The sequence below is a fragment of the Oryctolagus cuniculus genome, chromosome 5 (assembly GCF_051225735.1).
Source record: "Oryctolagus cuniculus isolate XC-2025 breed Fujian yellow rabbit chromosome 5, ASM5122573v1, whole genome shotgun sequence".
In the NCBI taxonomy this organism is placed as follows: Eukaryota; Metazoa; Chordata; class Mammalia; order Lagomorpha; family Leporidae; genus Oryctolagus; species Oryctolagus cuniculus.
The window spans coordinates 59,771,752-59,787,272 of NC_142871.1; the positions used below are offsets into that span (position 1 = coordinate 59,771,752).

The 15,521-nt window shown below is 49.5% G+C and overlaps 1 protein-coding gene across 6 annotated transcripts in view; it reads left to right on the forward strand.

Moving 5' to 3' along the window:
* Window positions 1–5,838, forward strand: part of FYN (FYN proto-oncogene, Src family tyrosine kinase) — a 229,125-nt gene extending 223,287 nt beyond the window's left edge. For all 6 annotated transcript variants that reach the window (XM_008263382.5, XM_002714927.6, XM_089333786.1 and 3 more), the window contains one exon: window positions 5,169–5,838. In XM_008263382.5, the coding sequence (XP_008261604.1) occupies window positions 5,169–5,377 (209 nt within the window). In that variant the 3' untranslated portion in view covers window positions 5,378–5,838. The remainder of the gene's footprint in view (window positions 1–5,168) is intronic.
* Window positions 5,839–15,521: the final 9,683 nt, after the last annotated feature.

Sequence of the window (15,521 nt, forward strand, 5' to 3'; positions counted from 1 at the left end):
CGCCTTCCCAGCTGTGAGGGATCCCGGCCCTCCTAACGGCCGCTCAGCCTCTCTTACACGTCTCCATTGCTGGGACAAAGGGGCCCTTTATGATACTGCGTCATCAGCTGTAAATAACCTTCGTGTGTTGCGGCACCGAGTACCCATCATTTCTGTATTTATTACTGCGTTAGGCTTAATAAACACAGCTGCCTGGGCTGTCCGGTCGGACGGGCAGAGAGAAACAAAACGAATCCTCCTCGTGCCCTCTCGAGATCACTTCTTCATTTCCAGCCATACTCTTTGATCAGCGGTGCACTGCCTAGAATTCTTACTTTGATCCTATCTGCAGACCTAACTTGCAGCCCCCTGGTTATTGCCCTCTGATAACCAGAGCGCGCAGGCGGCTGATCACGCGGGCACTTGCCGTGGCGCAGGCTGTGCTGAGCAAGCACCATGAGCTCACCCCCTCCTTCCCCGCAGCACTAGCGCAGCACCCCGCAGCAGCCTAGTAAGCAAGAGGGGCTTTTACAGTGCTTGGCCGAGCGGGAGAGGAGCCGCAGAAGGAGGCCAGATACACAGACTCCTTTGATTTTCCTCTCCGTTTGCAAAGGCGATTTGGATATCTGATAACCTAAACACCCATCCCATCAGTATTTAATTGTTCACAAGGCATAAAAATCTGGGCTCTTGCAACCCAAAGCTAAATGCTGGTGCAGACCTGATCAGGGAATGGCTCATATCTCTGGCTGTGCAGTTACGGCCTCTCTGAGATCCATCTTAGGTCACATAAGACAGTTTTTATCAAGCAGCTGAAAGCACAGTGAACCTTGAGAATATTTTTTAAAAAAAAAAAAAGATTTATTTATTTATTCGAAAAGCAGAGTTACAGAGAGGTAGAGACAGAGAGAGAGAGGTCTTCCATCCACTGGTTCACTCCCCCAGTGGCCACAACGGCCGGAGCTGCGCCAATCCAAAGCCAGGATCCAGGAGCTTCTTCCAGGTCTCTCACGCGGGTGCAGGGGCCCAAGCACCCAGACCGTCTTCTGCTGCTTTCCCAGGCACATTAGCAGGGAGCCGGATCAGAAGTGGAGCAGCCGGACTTGAACCTGTGCTCATATGGGATGCTGATGCCACAGGCATTGACTTCACCCACCATGCCACAGGACCGGCTTTGAGGTTATTGTTTGACAAATGGAGAAACTGAGCCCAGGGAAGTCAAGTCCCCTGCGACCAATGCATATGTTTCAGTGCTCCTCCAATGAAAGCAATTTTTATTTCCTCCCTAAAAGGGGGGGGGGGGGGGACCTGATGAGTTCATGGACAGCTCAGAAAACAGCAATTTCCCTAAAATGTGCTTCACACCATGTCTTCAAATCTCTGTGAAAACCATCCCTGGCACCCTCTCCCCAGCCTGTCCACTTTCTCAGAAGCACATTAGGGCCGGCACTGGCGCTGTGGTGTAGCAGGTAAAGGCTCCACCTGTGATGCTAATATCCCATACAGGTGCCAATTCGAGTCCTGGCTGCTCCGCTTCTGATCCAGCTCCCTGCTAATGGCCTGGGAAAACAATGGAAGATGGCCCAAATCCTTGGGTCTCTGCACCCATGTGAGAGACCCAGAAGAGGCTCTCCTGGCCCATCTTCAACCTGGCCCAGCCCTGGCCAATGGAGAGTGAACCAGAAGATGGAAGGTTTCTCTTCCTGTGTCTCTCTGTCACTCTGCCTTTCTAATAAATCTTTAAAAAAAAAAAAAAAAAAGTGCAATTAAGCCCTCTTCTCGCTAAGATCTCCATGTGCCCAAGTCTCTCTCTTGAGCGTCCTGGGCCCCAGAGACCTGTATCGCCTTCCGATTGGCTCCCCCGCACTCCCCAGTGTTAGGCAAAGCCAACACCTTGGGGGAAAGTGGCTAAAAGAGAGGAAGTCATGGTTTTTCTTCCAACCAAAGTGTGATAGCAGTAAAAAAAAAAAAAAAAAAAAAAAAAAAAAAAAAAAAAAAATGGGCCCATCCCATCTTTAGAGTAGTGTGAAGAATAAAATCCATTTGGCTGAAGTAGAAATTCTTGAAGTGATGCCATTTCCAAAGTTCTTATAGCTGAGGACATTATGTTTCCAAATATTAGCACAACTCATTTATTGCACTATTGTTGTTACACACAGGCTTGGCCTTGCTGAGCGGGTATTTCTTCATGGTCACAGGGTACCCCGTGTAGGTGCCAGGTCCGCAGGTCAGCCTGTGTGGGTTCTGGCGCATGGATGTTGGAAAAGAGCAAGTCCCGTTCCAGTTGTCATTGTCAGCCAAGTACCGTGTCAGATAGCCCACTCTTCTGGCAGGGCTGCCACTGGTGTGTTTCTGCTTGGCTCCGTGCATGGAATTGCTTACATAAGCTCAGCTCTCCCCCACCCCTGCTTGCAGAGATCTGGGCAGAAGAGAAAGAGGAGGTGAGGGGAAGCGGGGAGGGGTGCAGACCGGAAAGGAAGTGGAGAGCGCGTGGGCGTGGTCACAGCTCCATCCCCCACCTGGCAGGCAGCGTGCTCAGTGAAGTTCAAGTGGCCTTATCTGCTGTGTGTGTGAAGCTTGGGCTGGAGCACTGGAAAAAGGAGCTCGACCCAAGCGGCCAATTAAACTTTCCGTTGGCAGAGATTGAATTTTAAGAATTTTAAAAAAGTGAAATCTTGCTATTTGAGTAGTTTGTTTTTTAATGAAATGAAACATTTACAGACATCAGCTCCGCAGAGCAATAGCAGAGTCAGTGATTAATTCAACTCCACCATGCCGTTTTGGATGGAGATTTTCACAGTCAGACTAAAACCTTCAGAGGCATTGGTGTCGGGGGTGGGGGGGGTGGGTGGTGTGGAGCCACCTGCAGAAGGGCCTGTCACACTCCTGAGAGTCTGGTCCTTCCTCCAGTTCCTCTGGGCTCCTGGCAGAGATGGCTAGAAGGGAGTTTCTGCAGGGTCAGGATCTGTGGTTTCTGAAACATCAGGAATTCAGGACTGGCCTAAAATGTGTGGTGCAGCAAACACTGGGGAAGCCCCTGGTGACATGTGACTGCACTTTCTTCCTAACCCTTCCGGGCTGGCTGGGCAGTGGAGACTGCTGTTGGCTCATGCCAGGGCTGCCCAGCCAAAACCCGTGGGACCAGATGTGCCTGGTGTTACGCCACACCCCAGGACAGTCTGGGGGATCAACAGGTATCTGCACTCTCATGGAAGCAGTAAACAGCTTCTCTCCAGGTCGGGTTCTGATGAGGTCAGTGAGATCAGTTTGGTGCCTATGGAGCTGCACAAAAGTTCTGGTATTCAGAGGTTGCTGGGGTTGGGCCCTGAGGATGGGCAGGTGCAGGGACACCATGTCCCCTACCCTGTCTGCGGAGAGGACTGCTAGGAAAGGCTGCCTTGTGCCCTCCGAGCAGCTGTGGGTTCCTGGGGTGGGGGTGCTTCCAGCTCCCTCCCACCCCCTGAGCTCTCAGCAGTCAGAGGATTTGAGCCAAGGATGTATGCAGCTGGTGTCCCTACCCTGGAGCACCCACCTGCAGACGATGCCTGGAGAGGCGAGAGCCACGGGTGACTGTCTCAGAACGAGCGGTCGGCCTGACATGTGAGTGAGGTCATTTCACAGTTAATTAAAGCAAAGGGCTGCATCAACGCAATGGAAAGAATGCACAGATTTTATCACTTTGAGAAATGGCATGGCAGAGAGTCAGGAAGCCTCGTAAAAGGGTTTGGACAAGCAGGTGACTGACAGGGCTATGGTTGAGAGCCAGGAGCCAGGCAGCTCCAAAAGTAACAGCACAGCCAGGGAAAGTGGCGACTGATCCAAAAAGCCCAGCGTCCCCTCCCCAGGGAGCAGATGCGCTCTGGGGCCAGCACCCTGTGCTCTGACCACGCTGACGAGGCTCCAGCCAGCAGCCCTGCCACCTCCCGCAGACGGGAGCCAGCTCCATGCATATGTTGTGTTGTCCTGCTGGTCAGAACCCTGAGCGGTGGGGGAAGAATTCCTGGTTTCCCTATGGTCTTGGAAGCCGATTCTTGCTTCTGTAAATTAACCAAGTCAAACATTGGGGAAGACTCCAGAGTGTAGGCTCAAGGCCAAGGAGCAGCCGGAGCAGGCGAGGTTTTGGTGGAGAGATGGCAGAAGCCCTAACAGCGAAAAGGCAAAGGAAAGCTAGAGAGGGCTGCCCGCATCAGTCAGGACAGGGGTCAAGGCATTCAACGCGGTCTCCCACCATGGCTTCCGCCGCCGCTGCTGCTGCTGCTGCTACTGCCGCCTCCACCACCATGCAGCCTGCCAGCCGGCTCCCCAGAGGGTCAAAGAGGTGTCACATGATAGATGGCCTGGCTGAGGTCTTCAGAAACACCCTGCCTCCCTGTCAAAGTCACCAACCCTGAGTGCAGTGTGGAGTCAGCAGGCCAGATGGTGCCCAGCCATGCTGGCAGGAGGGCCGAGCCAGAACACGGGGAAATGAAGTGATGACGTTCCTGAGCAGAACCCAGAGCTGCTGTCAGCGAGGGGCAGTGTGCCCTCCTCGGGGGTGGCGGTGGAGGGTTGTCTGCTTTATGCATACGTTTGTATCAGCTTCCTTGAAATGTCACTTACTTACAATGAAAGTCAGCAGTGTTAGGAATCCAATCCAGGCGTCTTGACAAACATAAACATTCACAGCACCAGGTACAGGGCCCAGAACAGGGGTCAACAGACCATCACCCAGGGGCTGGGGCTGTCTCCCAGCCTGTCTTTGTGTTGTATATGTTTAAAAGTTGGAGGCGGGGGGATCGAAAGAGAGAGAGAGAGAGAGAGATTGTATGCAGCCCACAAAACCACACATATTAAATATTTACTCTCTGACCCTTTGCAGAGAGAGTTTGCTGGCCCCGAATAGAGCATCTCCATCACCCCTCCCGCCCCTTCTCGAGCCTTCCTGCCCTCCTCCCTGGCACCCACTGATGCACTTTCTTTCCACCACACAGTTTTGCCCCTTCTAGAATGTGAGAGAAACGCAGTCATCAGTACATTGCCTTTTGTGTCCCCGTGGTTTCTCATGTTCGGTTCTGCATTCCTTCCCAGTGGCGTGGTGTCCCGCAGAGGGCAGGGTCCCGAGGCTGGGTGAGGTGGCTCCCGGCAGGCGGAGGGGGAGTGTCGGGCCTGCAGCCCGGAGGTGCCCGCTCTCACTGCCCCTGTCTTCGCAGGCATGAACAACCGGGAGGTGCTGGAGCAGGTGGAACGCGGCTACAGGATGCCCTGCCCGCAGGACTGCCCCATCTCTCTGCACGAGCTCATGATCCACTGCTGGAAAAAGGACCCCGAGGAGCGCCCCACTTTTGAGTACTTGCAGAGCTTCCTGGAAGACTACTTTACGGCCACAGAGCCCCAGTATCAACCTGGTGAAAACCTCTAAGACCCAGGTCTGCAGAGAGAGGCCTTGTCCCAGAGGCTTCCCCCTCCCTCCCCCTTAGCTTTCAATTCTGTAGCCAGCTGCCCCGAGCAGGCGCAGCGAGAACCGTCCAGGATCAGATTGCATGTGACTCCGAGGCTGACGAACTTCCATGGCCCTCATTAATGACACTTGTCCCCAAATCCGAACCTCCTCTGTGAAGCATATGAGACAGAACCTTGTTAATTCTCAGACTTTGGAAAATGCATTGTATCGATGTCATGTAAAAGGCCAAACCTCTGTTCAGTGTAAATAGTTACTCCAGTGCCAACAATCCTAGTGCTTTCCTTTTTTTAAAATGCAAATCCTATGTGATTTTAACTCTGTCTTCACCTGATTCAACTAAAAAAAAAAGTATTATTTTCCAAAAGTGGCCTCTTTGTCTAAAACAATAAAATTTTTTTTCATGTTTTAACAAAAACCAATCGGGACAGGTGTTTGGGTTTTTTTGTTCTTTTTTATAAATACAAATACATATAATGTATGTCCCTGTACATATATCATGTGGGTGCTAATGTAAGACCATGGCCAGCCCGGGACCCACAGCTGCAGGACCCACAGGGAGGATCTGACTACACAATCAGCATCGAAAAGAACTGATATTCTAAAAGCCAGTGGTCTCATTTTTTTGGATTTTGCAAAGCATGTTCTTTTTGTTTTTTCTTCACTTGGATTGTGCTTTTTTCCTTCACGACTATCCCTGTACATGGACGTTATCTTGACTCTTTTTAAGAATTCGCAAGTTCTGTTACTGGTATTTGCTTCAACTCACTGCGATTTTTTTTCCCTTGAAACTGAAAAGTGAGCTTATTTAAACAAACAGCCAATACTACTAAGGGAACTGGAAGACGGATACCACACAGACTTCTTGTATAAAAATATGAATGCTGAAATGTTTCGAATGTTTTTTTTTTATTTAATAAACTTTGTAACCACATGTAAATGGTCTAAAACCCATAGCGTTGTAGTGAAGACAACCTGCTCAACTTTCTCATGCAACTAAAACTTACAAGAAAGACGAGGGAGGGGGGGTGTTGCATTTTCCATTGTGAAAGAGCGAGCAAACCATCCTGTCCTGGCTAACGAATGACTTCCTGCAAGTCCAAGGTTCTCCAGTGGAATGACTATGCACTAGTTTACATCTCGTGGGGATGCACAGAAAAGTATGCCATTTTCAGTTGCTGTTTGTACTAACCTTGAACTCCTTATGTTTCACAACAACAAATCGAAACTCCTATTTCTATCGAGTCTTTAATACTGAATAGCAACTCTGAAGTCCTAATTCCTTTTTTTGTTATGGTTCATTTGTGAGTTTACATTTTTTAATTGTTTAACTTTCTTAATTTAGTAATTAAAAAGAGAGCATTTTACATTTGAATAATATTTTTGGTTCATTTGTTTAAATCACAGAGGGTACTCAGTAGTTCTGTGGCTTGTCAGTGCCACGGCAGATGCTAAGATGTCACCTGGTGGATCTGTCGCATGTGTAACAATTGCCCGGTGACAGAAACATTCAGAACATCCGGAGAGTCCCCACCACCACCACCATCTGAAAGGCTGGCCAGCCATCTCGCTAACTCGGAGGTTTGTTACAGGCAAGGCTGGGCAGACCTTAATGTTGTTACAGGCAAGACTGGGCAGACCTTAATGTTTTAACTTAGCAGATGCTTTCTCTAACTGGAACTTACTATGTCTCACTGGTAGGAGAAAGAGACTCTTGCGCATCCTGGAACCAATATATGTGTATTTCCCTTTGTCCCTCCACTTCTGTAAGGACGTGGCTGGGTGGCTCCGTGTCCGCTGGGTTCCAGGGCAGTGCAGGGGGAGGGCCGCACTGACAGTCCTGACAGTCGGGCCTGCAGCACGTGAGCCTCAGGGCTGTGGAACTGAGCGCCAGGTGAGGGTCACTCCTCAGAGCCTGCGATTCGAAGGCCACTGATGTATGTGGCGTCCCACCAGGAGGATGGCTTTTTTGTTGAAATTACCTTTACATTTAGAGTATCCAGCATTTAGATTTGTTTTCTGAAAAGAGGTGAAAGAGATTTTCTGGCTAACCAGAATTGTATGGTACTGTTTTGGGTGCTAAATTGATACATAAAACTTCCCAGATCGTATTACATACCGTTATTAGCATATTATTGGGAAATTTATGACATGTTCCAGATATTTTTAATGATAACTTTATAATCCTCACTGGTATAGTAGGCTAAGGCGTAGTAGGCTAAGCCTCCGCCTACAATGCCGACAACCCATATGGGCGCCAGTTAGAGTGACAGTGCTCCACTTCCGATCCAGCTCTCTGCTATGGCCTGGGAAAGCAGTGGAAGATGGCCCAAGTGCTTGGGCCCCTGCACCCACATGGGAGACCCGGAAGAAGCTCCTGGCTCCTGGCTCCGGATGGGCCCAACTCCAGCTGTTATGGTCATCTGGGGAGCGATCCAGCAGATGGAAGATCTCCGTGTCTCTCCCTCCCTCTGTAACTACCTTTCAAATAAAAAAATAAAAATCTTTAAAAAAAAATCCTGGGACTGGCGCTGTGCTGTAGCGGGTAAAGCCTCTGCCTGCAGTGCTGGCATCCCATATGTGTGCTGATTTGAGTCCCAGCTGCTCCACTTCCCATCCAGCTCTCTGCTATGGCCTGGGAAAGCAGCAGAAGATGGTCCAAGTCATTGGGCCCCTGCACCCGCGTGGGAGACCCAGAAGAAGCTCCTGGCTTCGAACTGGCTCAGCTCGGGCCACTGTAGCCATTTGGAGAGTGAACCAGTGGATGGAAGATCTCTTGCTCGCTCTCTCTGCCTCTCTCTGTAAATCTGCCTTTCAAATAAATAAATCTTGAAAAAAAATAAGATTACATTTCAAAAAAAATCCTCACAGCCTAGTAAGTTGGACAATTTGCACATATCCTCTGGAGGACACTTTTGTTTATGTTTTGACTCATTCAAAAAATCTGAAGAATAAAGATTCTTTAAGAAAAACCGTGGTCTCTTCAAGCCAAACTGTAGCCTTTAATGCATCAGTTGAGTTCATTGTGGATTCTCCTTTACCAAGCAAAGCTAAGGACTTGGGTCACCCCGAGGGCGACCTTTCTTAGGAAAGGCAGCCTGCTGCACCTGCTCTGCAATGCTTGGAGCAGGTGCAGATAAAGTAAAACAGAAACTGTGATGCAGAGAGCAGAGACTGTCCGGTTTTCTCTTCTACGAGGCTCACTGCTTTCTAAGAGCTGACCCTGAGGTCAGCCGGCCCCAGCCAATGGAATCTCCCTTCCCAGGAGCCCAGCACCTCTGAGACGCCTATCTCCTCGAAACTGTAGAATGTTGGGGTGAGGAAAGTGAAGTCTCTGACCAAAAAGTTCTTTAGTTAGGAAAGAAAAGTATACGTTTAGTGCCTGGTGGTGGGGAAGTATTTTTTGCCTTTAGGAATCTGGTACTGAGTGAGTACTTGGTGCTGTTCACTCGGTACACGGGCATCGGCAGTGCTCTGCTGGGGAGGGAGCTCTCCTATCCAGTTCCGGACAACTCCCTGCTATGGCCTGGGCAGGCAGCGGAAGATGGTCCACGTGCTTGGGCCCCTGCCACCCATGTGGGAGACCCGGATGAAGGAAGCTCCTGGCTCCTGGCTTTGGCCTGGCCCAACCCCAGCCATTGAGGCCGTCTAGGGAGTGAGCCAGGAGATGGAAGATATTCTCTCACCCTCTTTCTCTTCCCCCACCCCCACACACCCCTTTCTCTGCAACTCTGACTTTCTGACTTTCAAATACATAAATACATCTTGTAAAAATCAATAAGTATCCTGGGGAAGGCCATCTACACCGCTCAGATGCTGTAAACTGGCAGAGGGATTTCTGACTTCCCACTGCCGCTCCTGGTGTGCTCACGGCTCCCTTGTTCATGGTGCATCCCTGGACAGCGAGGACCAGAGAGCCCCCATAGATGCCATCTCGGATATTAGTGCAAGGGATGCGTCTGGCTCTGCCATGGTCATGGCACAGAAAGCTGTAGGGGGAACCAGGTGTTTCCAGAGAAAGCTAAGGACACAAAGAATCCCTCAGACACGGGCACACTGCTAAGACTTCCTGGGCCGGCGCCGCGGCTCACTAGGCTAATCCTCCGCCTTGCGGCGCCGGCACACCGAGTTCTAGTCCCAGTCGGGGCGCCGGATTCTGTCCAGGTTGCCCCTCTTCCAGGTCAGCTCTCTGCTGTGGCCCGGAAGTGCAGTGGAGGATGGCCCAGGTGCTTGGGCCCTGCACCCCATGGGAGACCAGGAGAAGCACCTGGCTCCTGCCTTCGGATCAGCGCGGTGCGCCAGCCACAGCACGCCGGCCGTGGTGGCCATTGGAGGGTGAACCAACAGCAAAGGAAGACCTTTCTCTCTGTCTCTCTCTCTTTCACTGTCCACTCTGCCTGTCAAAAAAAAAAAAAAAAGACTTCCTGACAAGCACCAGAAGGTGGCTGGCCACCTTGAGGAAGACAGGAATCCTCCTGTGGCTGAATCTTCGCTCCAGAGGATTTTCTAAGCAGCATCGAAGCTGCAAAATGTCCTGTGCGATTTCCTGGGGGGCCTTACGGATTTATAGCCGATTAATTAGAGGTGATTTTGTGAGCCTTGAAAGAAGGTAAGGTTTTCAGCAGCATGGAAGAGAATGACCCGAAAGCCCACCGTGAGAGAGTTGTCCTGACTCAGGACAAAAAACCTCCCTGGACAAGATGGGCGTTTTCTCACAAGTTGTATTCGAATAAAATGGTGTTTGGCCAATTTGTTCCTGAAAGGTATCTTAATAGATTTCCATGACTTTTGTTGGCTTTCTTACCGCTATATATAAGACTGTTGGAATTCAGTTCAGCTGTCAAAATTGTTAGGTACGGAATAGCTCGGGGTTCTGGCCTTTCCTACCCCAAGAAAGGAGGAAAAAGGAGATGGAAGCCGACCTCAAAAGAGACAGGTTGCTTTATCGGAAGCGAAGAGGTTGGTGCCAGTCTGTTCTTGCAAAGAGACTGTACGCTGGGTGCGTTTAGAACTCAGGTTTTTATCTGGTTAAGGAGGGAATTTGCCACCACAGGGGAGGGGGCTGGAAGGCAGCTGGCCGAAGAGTAGGAGCTCTTTGAAGTCTCAGGGAACTTTCCTCTTAGATATATCTGTTTCATAGCTGCCCTGTGCAGCTTGTCTGTTTTGCTGTTTGCATTGCAAGGAGTTAAGATGGGTCTGGTTAGGCACCTAGGATCTCGACAAAGGCAGGAAATGGGGTGGGGTGGGGAGTGGAGGAAAAGGGGGGTGCAACATGTCCCTTTAAAAAATATTTGCTGGCCGGCGCTCCGGCTCACTAGGCTAATCCTCCACCTTGCGGCGCCAGCACATCGGGTTCTAGTCCCGGTCAGGGTGCCGGATTCTGTCCCGGTTGCCCCTCTTCCAGGCCAGCTCTCTGCTGTGGCCCGGGAGTACAGTGGAGGATGGCCCAAGTGCTTGGGCCCTGCACCCCATGGAGACCAGGAGAAGCACCTGGCTCCTGCCTTCGGATAAGTGCGGTGCGCCGGCCGCAGCGCGCCAGCCGTGGTGGCCATTGGAGGGTGAACCAACGGCAAAGGAAGACCTTTCTCTCTGTCTCTCTCTCTCACTGTCCACTCTGCCTGTCAAAAAAAAAATATTTGCTGTATGAAAAAAATGAGAAGGAGGTTGGGTGGGGGAAGATTAGCTTTGATTTGGAGGGGAAAAAGAAGCTTACATTTCAATTTAAAAGCAGTCTTGTAGGGTATAGATTACTAAAAGCAATTAGCAAGTATATTTCTATGTTTATTTAATTCTCAAAAATAGACTACAACTACAGAGAAAATAAAAATAGCACCTTTAAATCTGGAAAATAGCAAATGGAGCTTCACAATTCATTTATATGATTTTTTAAAGATTTATTTATATGAAAGGCAGAATTACAAAGAGAGAGGGAGAGAGAGAGAGAGACAACTTCCATTTGCTAGTCCACTCCCCGAAATGGGCACAATGGCCAAGACTGGGTCAGGCCAAAGCCAGGAGCCAGGATCTTCATCTGGGTCTCCCAGCACGTGGGCCATCTGCTACTTTCCCAGGCTCATTAGCAGGGAGCTAGATCAGAAGCCGAGCAGCTAGGACTCAAACCAGCCCTCCTATGGGATGCCAGCATGGCAGGTCACAGGTGATAGCTTAACCTGCTACGCCTCTACACCTGTATCCTCATATTCCCAGAAAATTTTCATAATAAATTCCTAAACCATACCTCATTCTTTCCCAACATTGCAACATCTGGGGAGAGAACCAGTGGATGGAAGATCTCTCTCACTCTCTCTTTCTGTCTCTTTGTCTCTCTGTCTCCTTCTCTCTCTGTGTAATTCTGACGTTTAAATAAATAAATCTTTACAAAATAATAAATTAATTCTGAGGACTGAAAATAAATATCGTTGTTTTCCAAAGTTGCAGGAACTATCCAATGGAGAACGTCATCGGTGACAAGCAAGTGTTCCCGCAGCAGCCAGAACACGTACCTTTCTCCAGAATACTTAACTGCTCTCCTAACCATGTTCTTGACACCGCCAGTGTGTTTAATGTTCTGCTCACTTTCTAATGTGTTTTTCCTGCCAGGTTGTGAGCTCCCTGAGCACAGGAACTGCCTGGCTTGTTCTCCGTTATTCTTCCTACACCGAGAACCATGATGAGTTTATGGCAACTGTTGGGTAGATGGGTGATACCCTCCATCCAATGGGGTAAAACACTCACCTTTAAACGACACTCTAACCCAAGAACCGGCCACGCCCACGGGTTTTCCTGTGTGTTGTCCGCAGTGTGAGACCTGCCTGTTGGAATGTGTGGTCACATTCAAGATAGGATCTGAAGCTACAATCCATAGCCTCAAGTGAACACCACTGGTGCTTCCCAAACCTTTCCCCACCACCTAGCCCAACACCCATGGGGATGCACCTGTACCCCTTGAGACCTGGGGACAGCATGCAATGAATGGCACCGAGAGATGCATCGTCTTAAATAGAGTGCCTTCCAGGTTTCATGCGAACTTTGTAATTCGGTATTCTACTCCCTAGGTAAGATATCGGTCTTTGTCTTCATCTGAAATTATTTTCCCAGGCCATGAATTTTGCAGTGTTACCCAGTCATGCCTCTGCCTGACCCAGGGAGCTCCTGTGCCCTGTGTGACAATCACAGCCGGGAGATGCTTTTCATAAAACCTTATGGAGTCATTTATCTGATTGCCTTTTTCAACCCAGCAAAGAACAGCCCAGTGACTGATAATGGGACAGAAGATGAGGGTGTTTGATGGTGGGAAGGAAGAGGGAAACCGTATAGAGCCAACTGAACAGCAACGTCTGGTCAGGGCAGCCTGCTGGACCAAGACGCAGCAAGTGGAAGGAGAAAGGATCCAAAGCAGGGGTGAGGAGTCCTGGCCAGGGCTGATCCAGGCAATGGGTGGGAGGTGGGTGTGGCTGTGGATGTGTGTAAGGACCCAGCGTCCTTTCCTGCTACAGACATCTGTGCCTACTATTGGGCTTGGTGCCTGAGATCCGACAAGGATGAAGACACACACACATGGCTGCAGGACGCTCTCGTGCTAGATGGCAGGACAGGTGTCAGTGGCGGAGTGCCGCCTGGCCCAGCATGGGGCGTGCAGGGGAGAGAAGATGCCGGGACTTGGTCTGAAAGACAAGCGGAGGCAAGGTATGTGCTGCTCGGTAGCAAGAGCACAGTGTCTCTTGCTTCTGAAGCCGTTTCCTTCTGATTCCCAGCCCCCACGAGGGGCTGCCTCCTGCTTTTATATAGAAGGTGATCAGCAAGTGGCTGTAAATGAAGAGAAACCAAAGCCACACCAAAAAAAAAAAAAAAATCTCAGTGTATCTGTGTGCTTCTCTCTCTCTCTCTCTCTCTCTCTCTCTCTCTCTCTCTCTGTCTCCATCTCACACATACATTAAAATGATATATATGGGCACATCATTTATTCTGATTAGTGGCCTACTAAACGGAGGGGGTGGCAGATAATACCGTTCAAGGACAGAGAGGGAGGTCTGGGCGCATTGCTGGCTCCAGTGTCCCAGCCGGGATGCAGTTTGAAATACACTTAGAGACTGGGAGAATCAAAGGGTTGCTGGGGAAGAGGCTCTGGTGACTCCTCACCACCTCCCGAATCACGATTAGTAGGGAGTTCCCTGCTCTCTGCGAGTCCACTGCCGCTCTGTGCTCTCCTTCCGCGTCCTAACCTAGCCTTTCTGCTTGCATCCTGGTGCATGGTGGAAAGGCAGGAAGGGAGTAAGATACTAGCAGTTGCAAAGGGCTCCAGTTGTTTTGTTCCGGATATTTTTTTCCTTTGGTTAATTATCAAGTGCTTGCTAGGCAATAATCAATGGGTAGCTAATTGGAAGCAAGAGAGAATGAAATGGGTATTATTCAGATAGTGTTTTTAATGAAAAGTGTACACGTAATACTATGGGGAAATATCACAAGAGATTATATCTTTTTTTTCCCCCCTTTTGGTACGTGTTTACAAAAGGCTTCATTTAAGCTACTCATACACTAAATCCAGGTATGTGAATCCTTTCATTTCTTAGACTCCTCCCGAGGGGTGAGTGCTGGAAGGTACCAGGAAGAAAATCTCATCACCAGGGACCGCCGGGGGAAACCAAACCCGCCCTAAATGGAGCCGGAAGGTCTGTCATTTCCCAGAGAGCAAGGAAATGGTAGGCAAATGACAGCAGTTGTCTAGAGAATTAGGGAATACATAACAATGCTCTCTGCTAAATTAACCATATTACATTGTGCACAGGAAAGTGATGGAAAAAAAACGTTAAAAATGGAATACTAATTTGCCCACATCATTTATGTAAAATGCATTGATGGAAAATGCAAACCAAAGCAGACTTTGGTTTGATCTGAGATCTAAGCAGCTCCAGCACTGTTCACCAACCCACGATTTGTGTGTGAGAACATTCGGCAGGGGGAGGGGCTCCAGGGTCAGTAATCAGCACAACTCCTCCTGCACCCACTCCACCTGCCTCCTCACACCTGCGAATTTTGGAAAATATTTGTTTCTGTGACCTGAAGTTCTCTAAGTGAAAGTGCAAAGCATTAATCATTGTTACTGCTACCACTAAATCACAACCTCACCACGTAGGCGAGGGAGAAAGCAATGCTTCCATTCTATTCCACATTTTTTTTGTTGTTTTTGTTTTTGCTCTAATTCAAATAAGTCCTTGTTTTTGAATAGTAGTGGGGGGAAATGGAAATGTAGCAAAGCTATACTTAAAACAGCCAGCCCAGAACAAAAGCAACTCACTGGCAGCCCAGGGAGACCTTGGAAGATCTACAGATAAAACAAATAGCTGTGCTGAGCTGCCATTGTGTTTTGGAATCAAATGCAAAATGGAGAACGTGGGTCCCACTGTAAAGGGTTTGCAATCTACAATGCTCTGAAATGAAACAGCATCGCGGCGGCAGAGAGCCAGAAGCTGCTGCCGCCGCCGCTGTGAGCTGCGGCGCTTGTTCAGAACCAGAGTGTGGGAGGAGGGGCAGATCCCGCTCCTCCTCGCTGCCGCTATCTGGTCCCTAGGATCCTATAATTTTTATTTGGATTTTCATCTGTCCTTGTCATCCCCATCTCTCCACAAAGGGTCATCATTTAGTGATTCAGGTCAGCCCTCGGGGCAAACCTGTGGCTGATTCTGTCTGCTGCTGAGTAGGGTCCCTTTATTGGACTAATTTTGTCTCTTCCCTGCCTTTGGTGGCCCTAAGGGTAAACTCTGAGCCCCAGGAATCTTAACTCTTCTTATCTCTTGGGTGGCTGTGGTGGTTGGGCAGAGGGGCCTTCCCTTATCCTAACACTGCCCCCACTCCTCCCATCTCCTCATTCAATCCTTGCCCCGGCCCTAAGATTTATTAAACATTAGTTTGGTACCTATACCTCACCTGCCATTTGCTATAAATCACCTTTTTTTAAAAAATTATAGATGTATTTATTTATTTGAAAGGCAGAGTTACAGAGAGGTAGAGGCAGAGAGAGAGAGAGAGAGAGAGGCCTTCCATCCACTGGTTCACTCCCCAATGGTTGTAATGGCCAGAGCTGGGCCAATCCGAAGCAAGGAGCCTG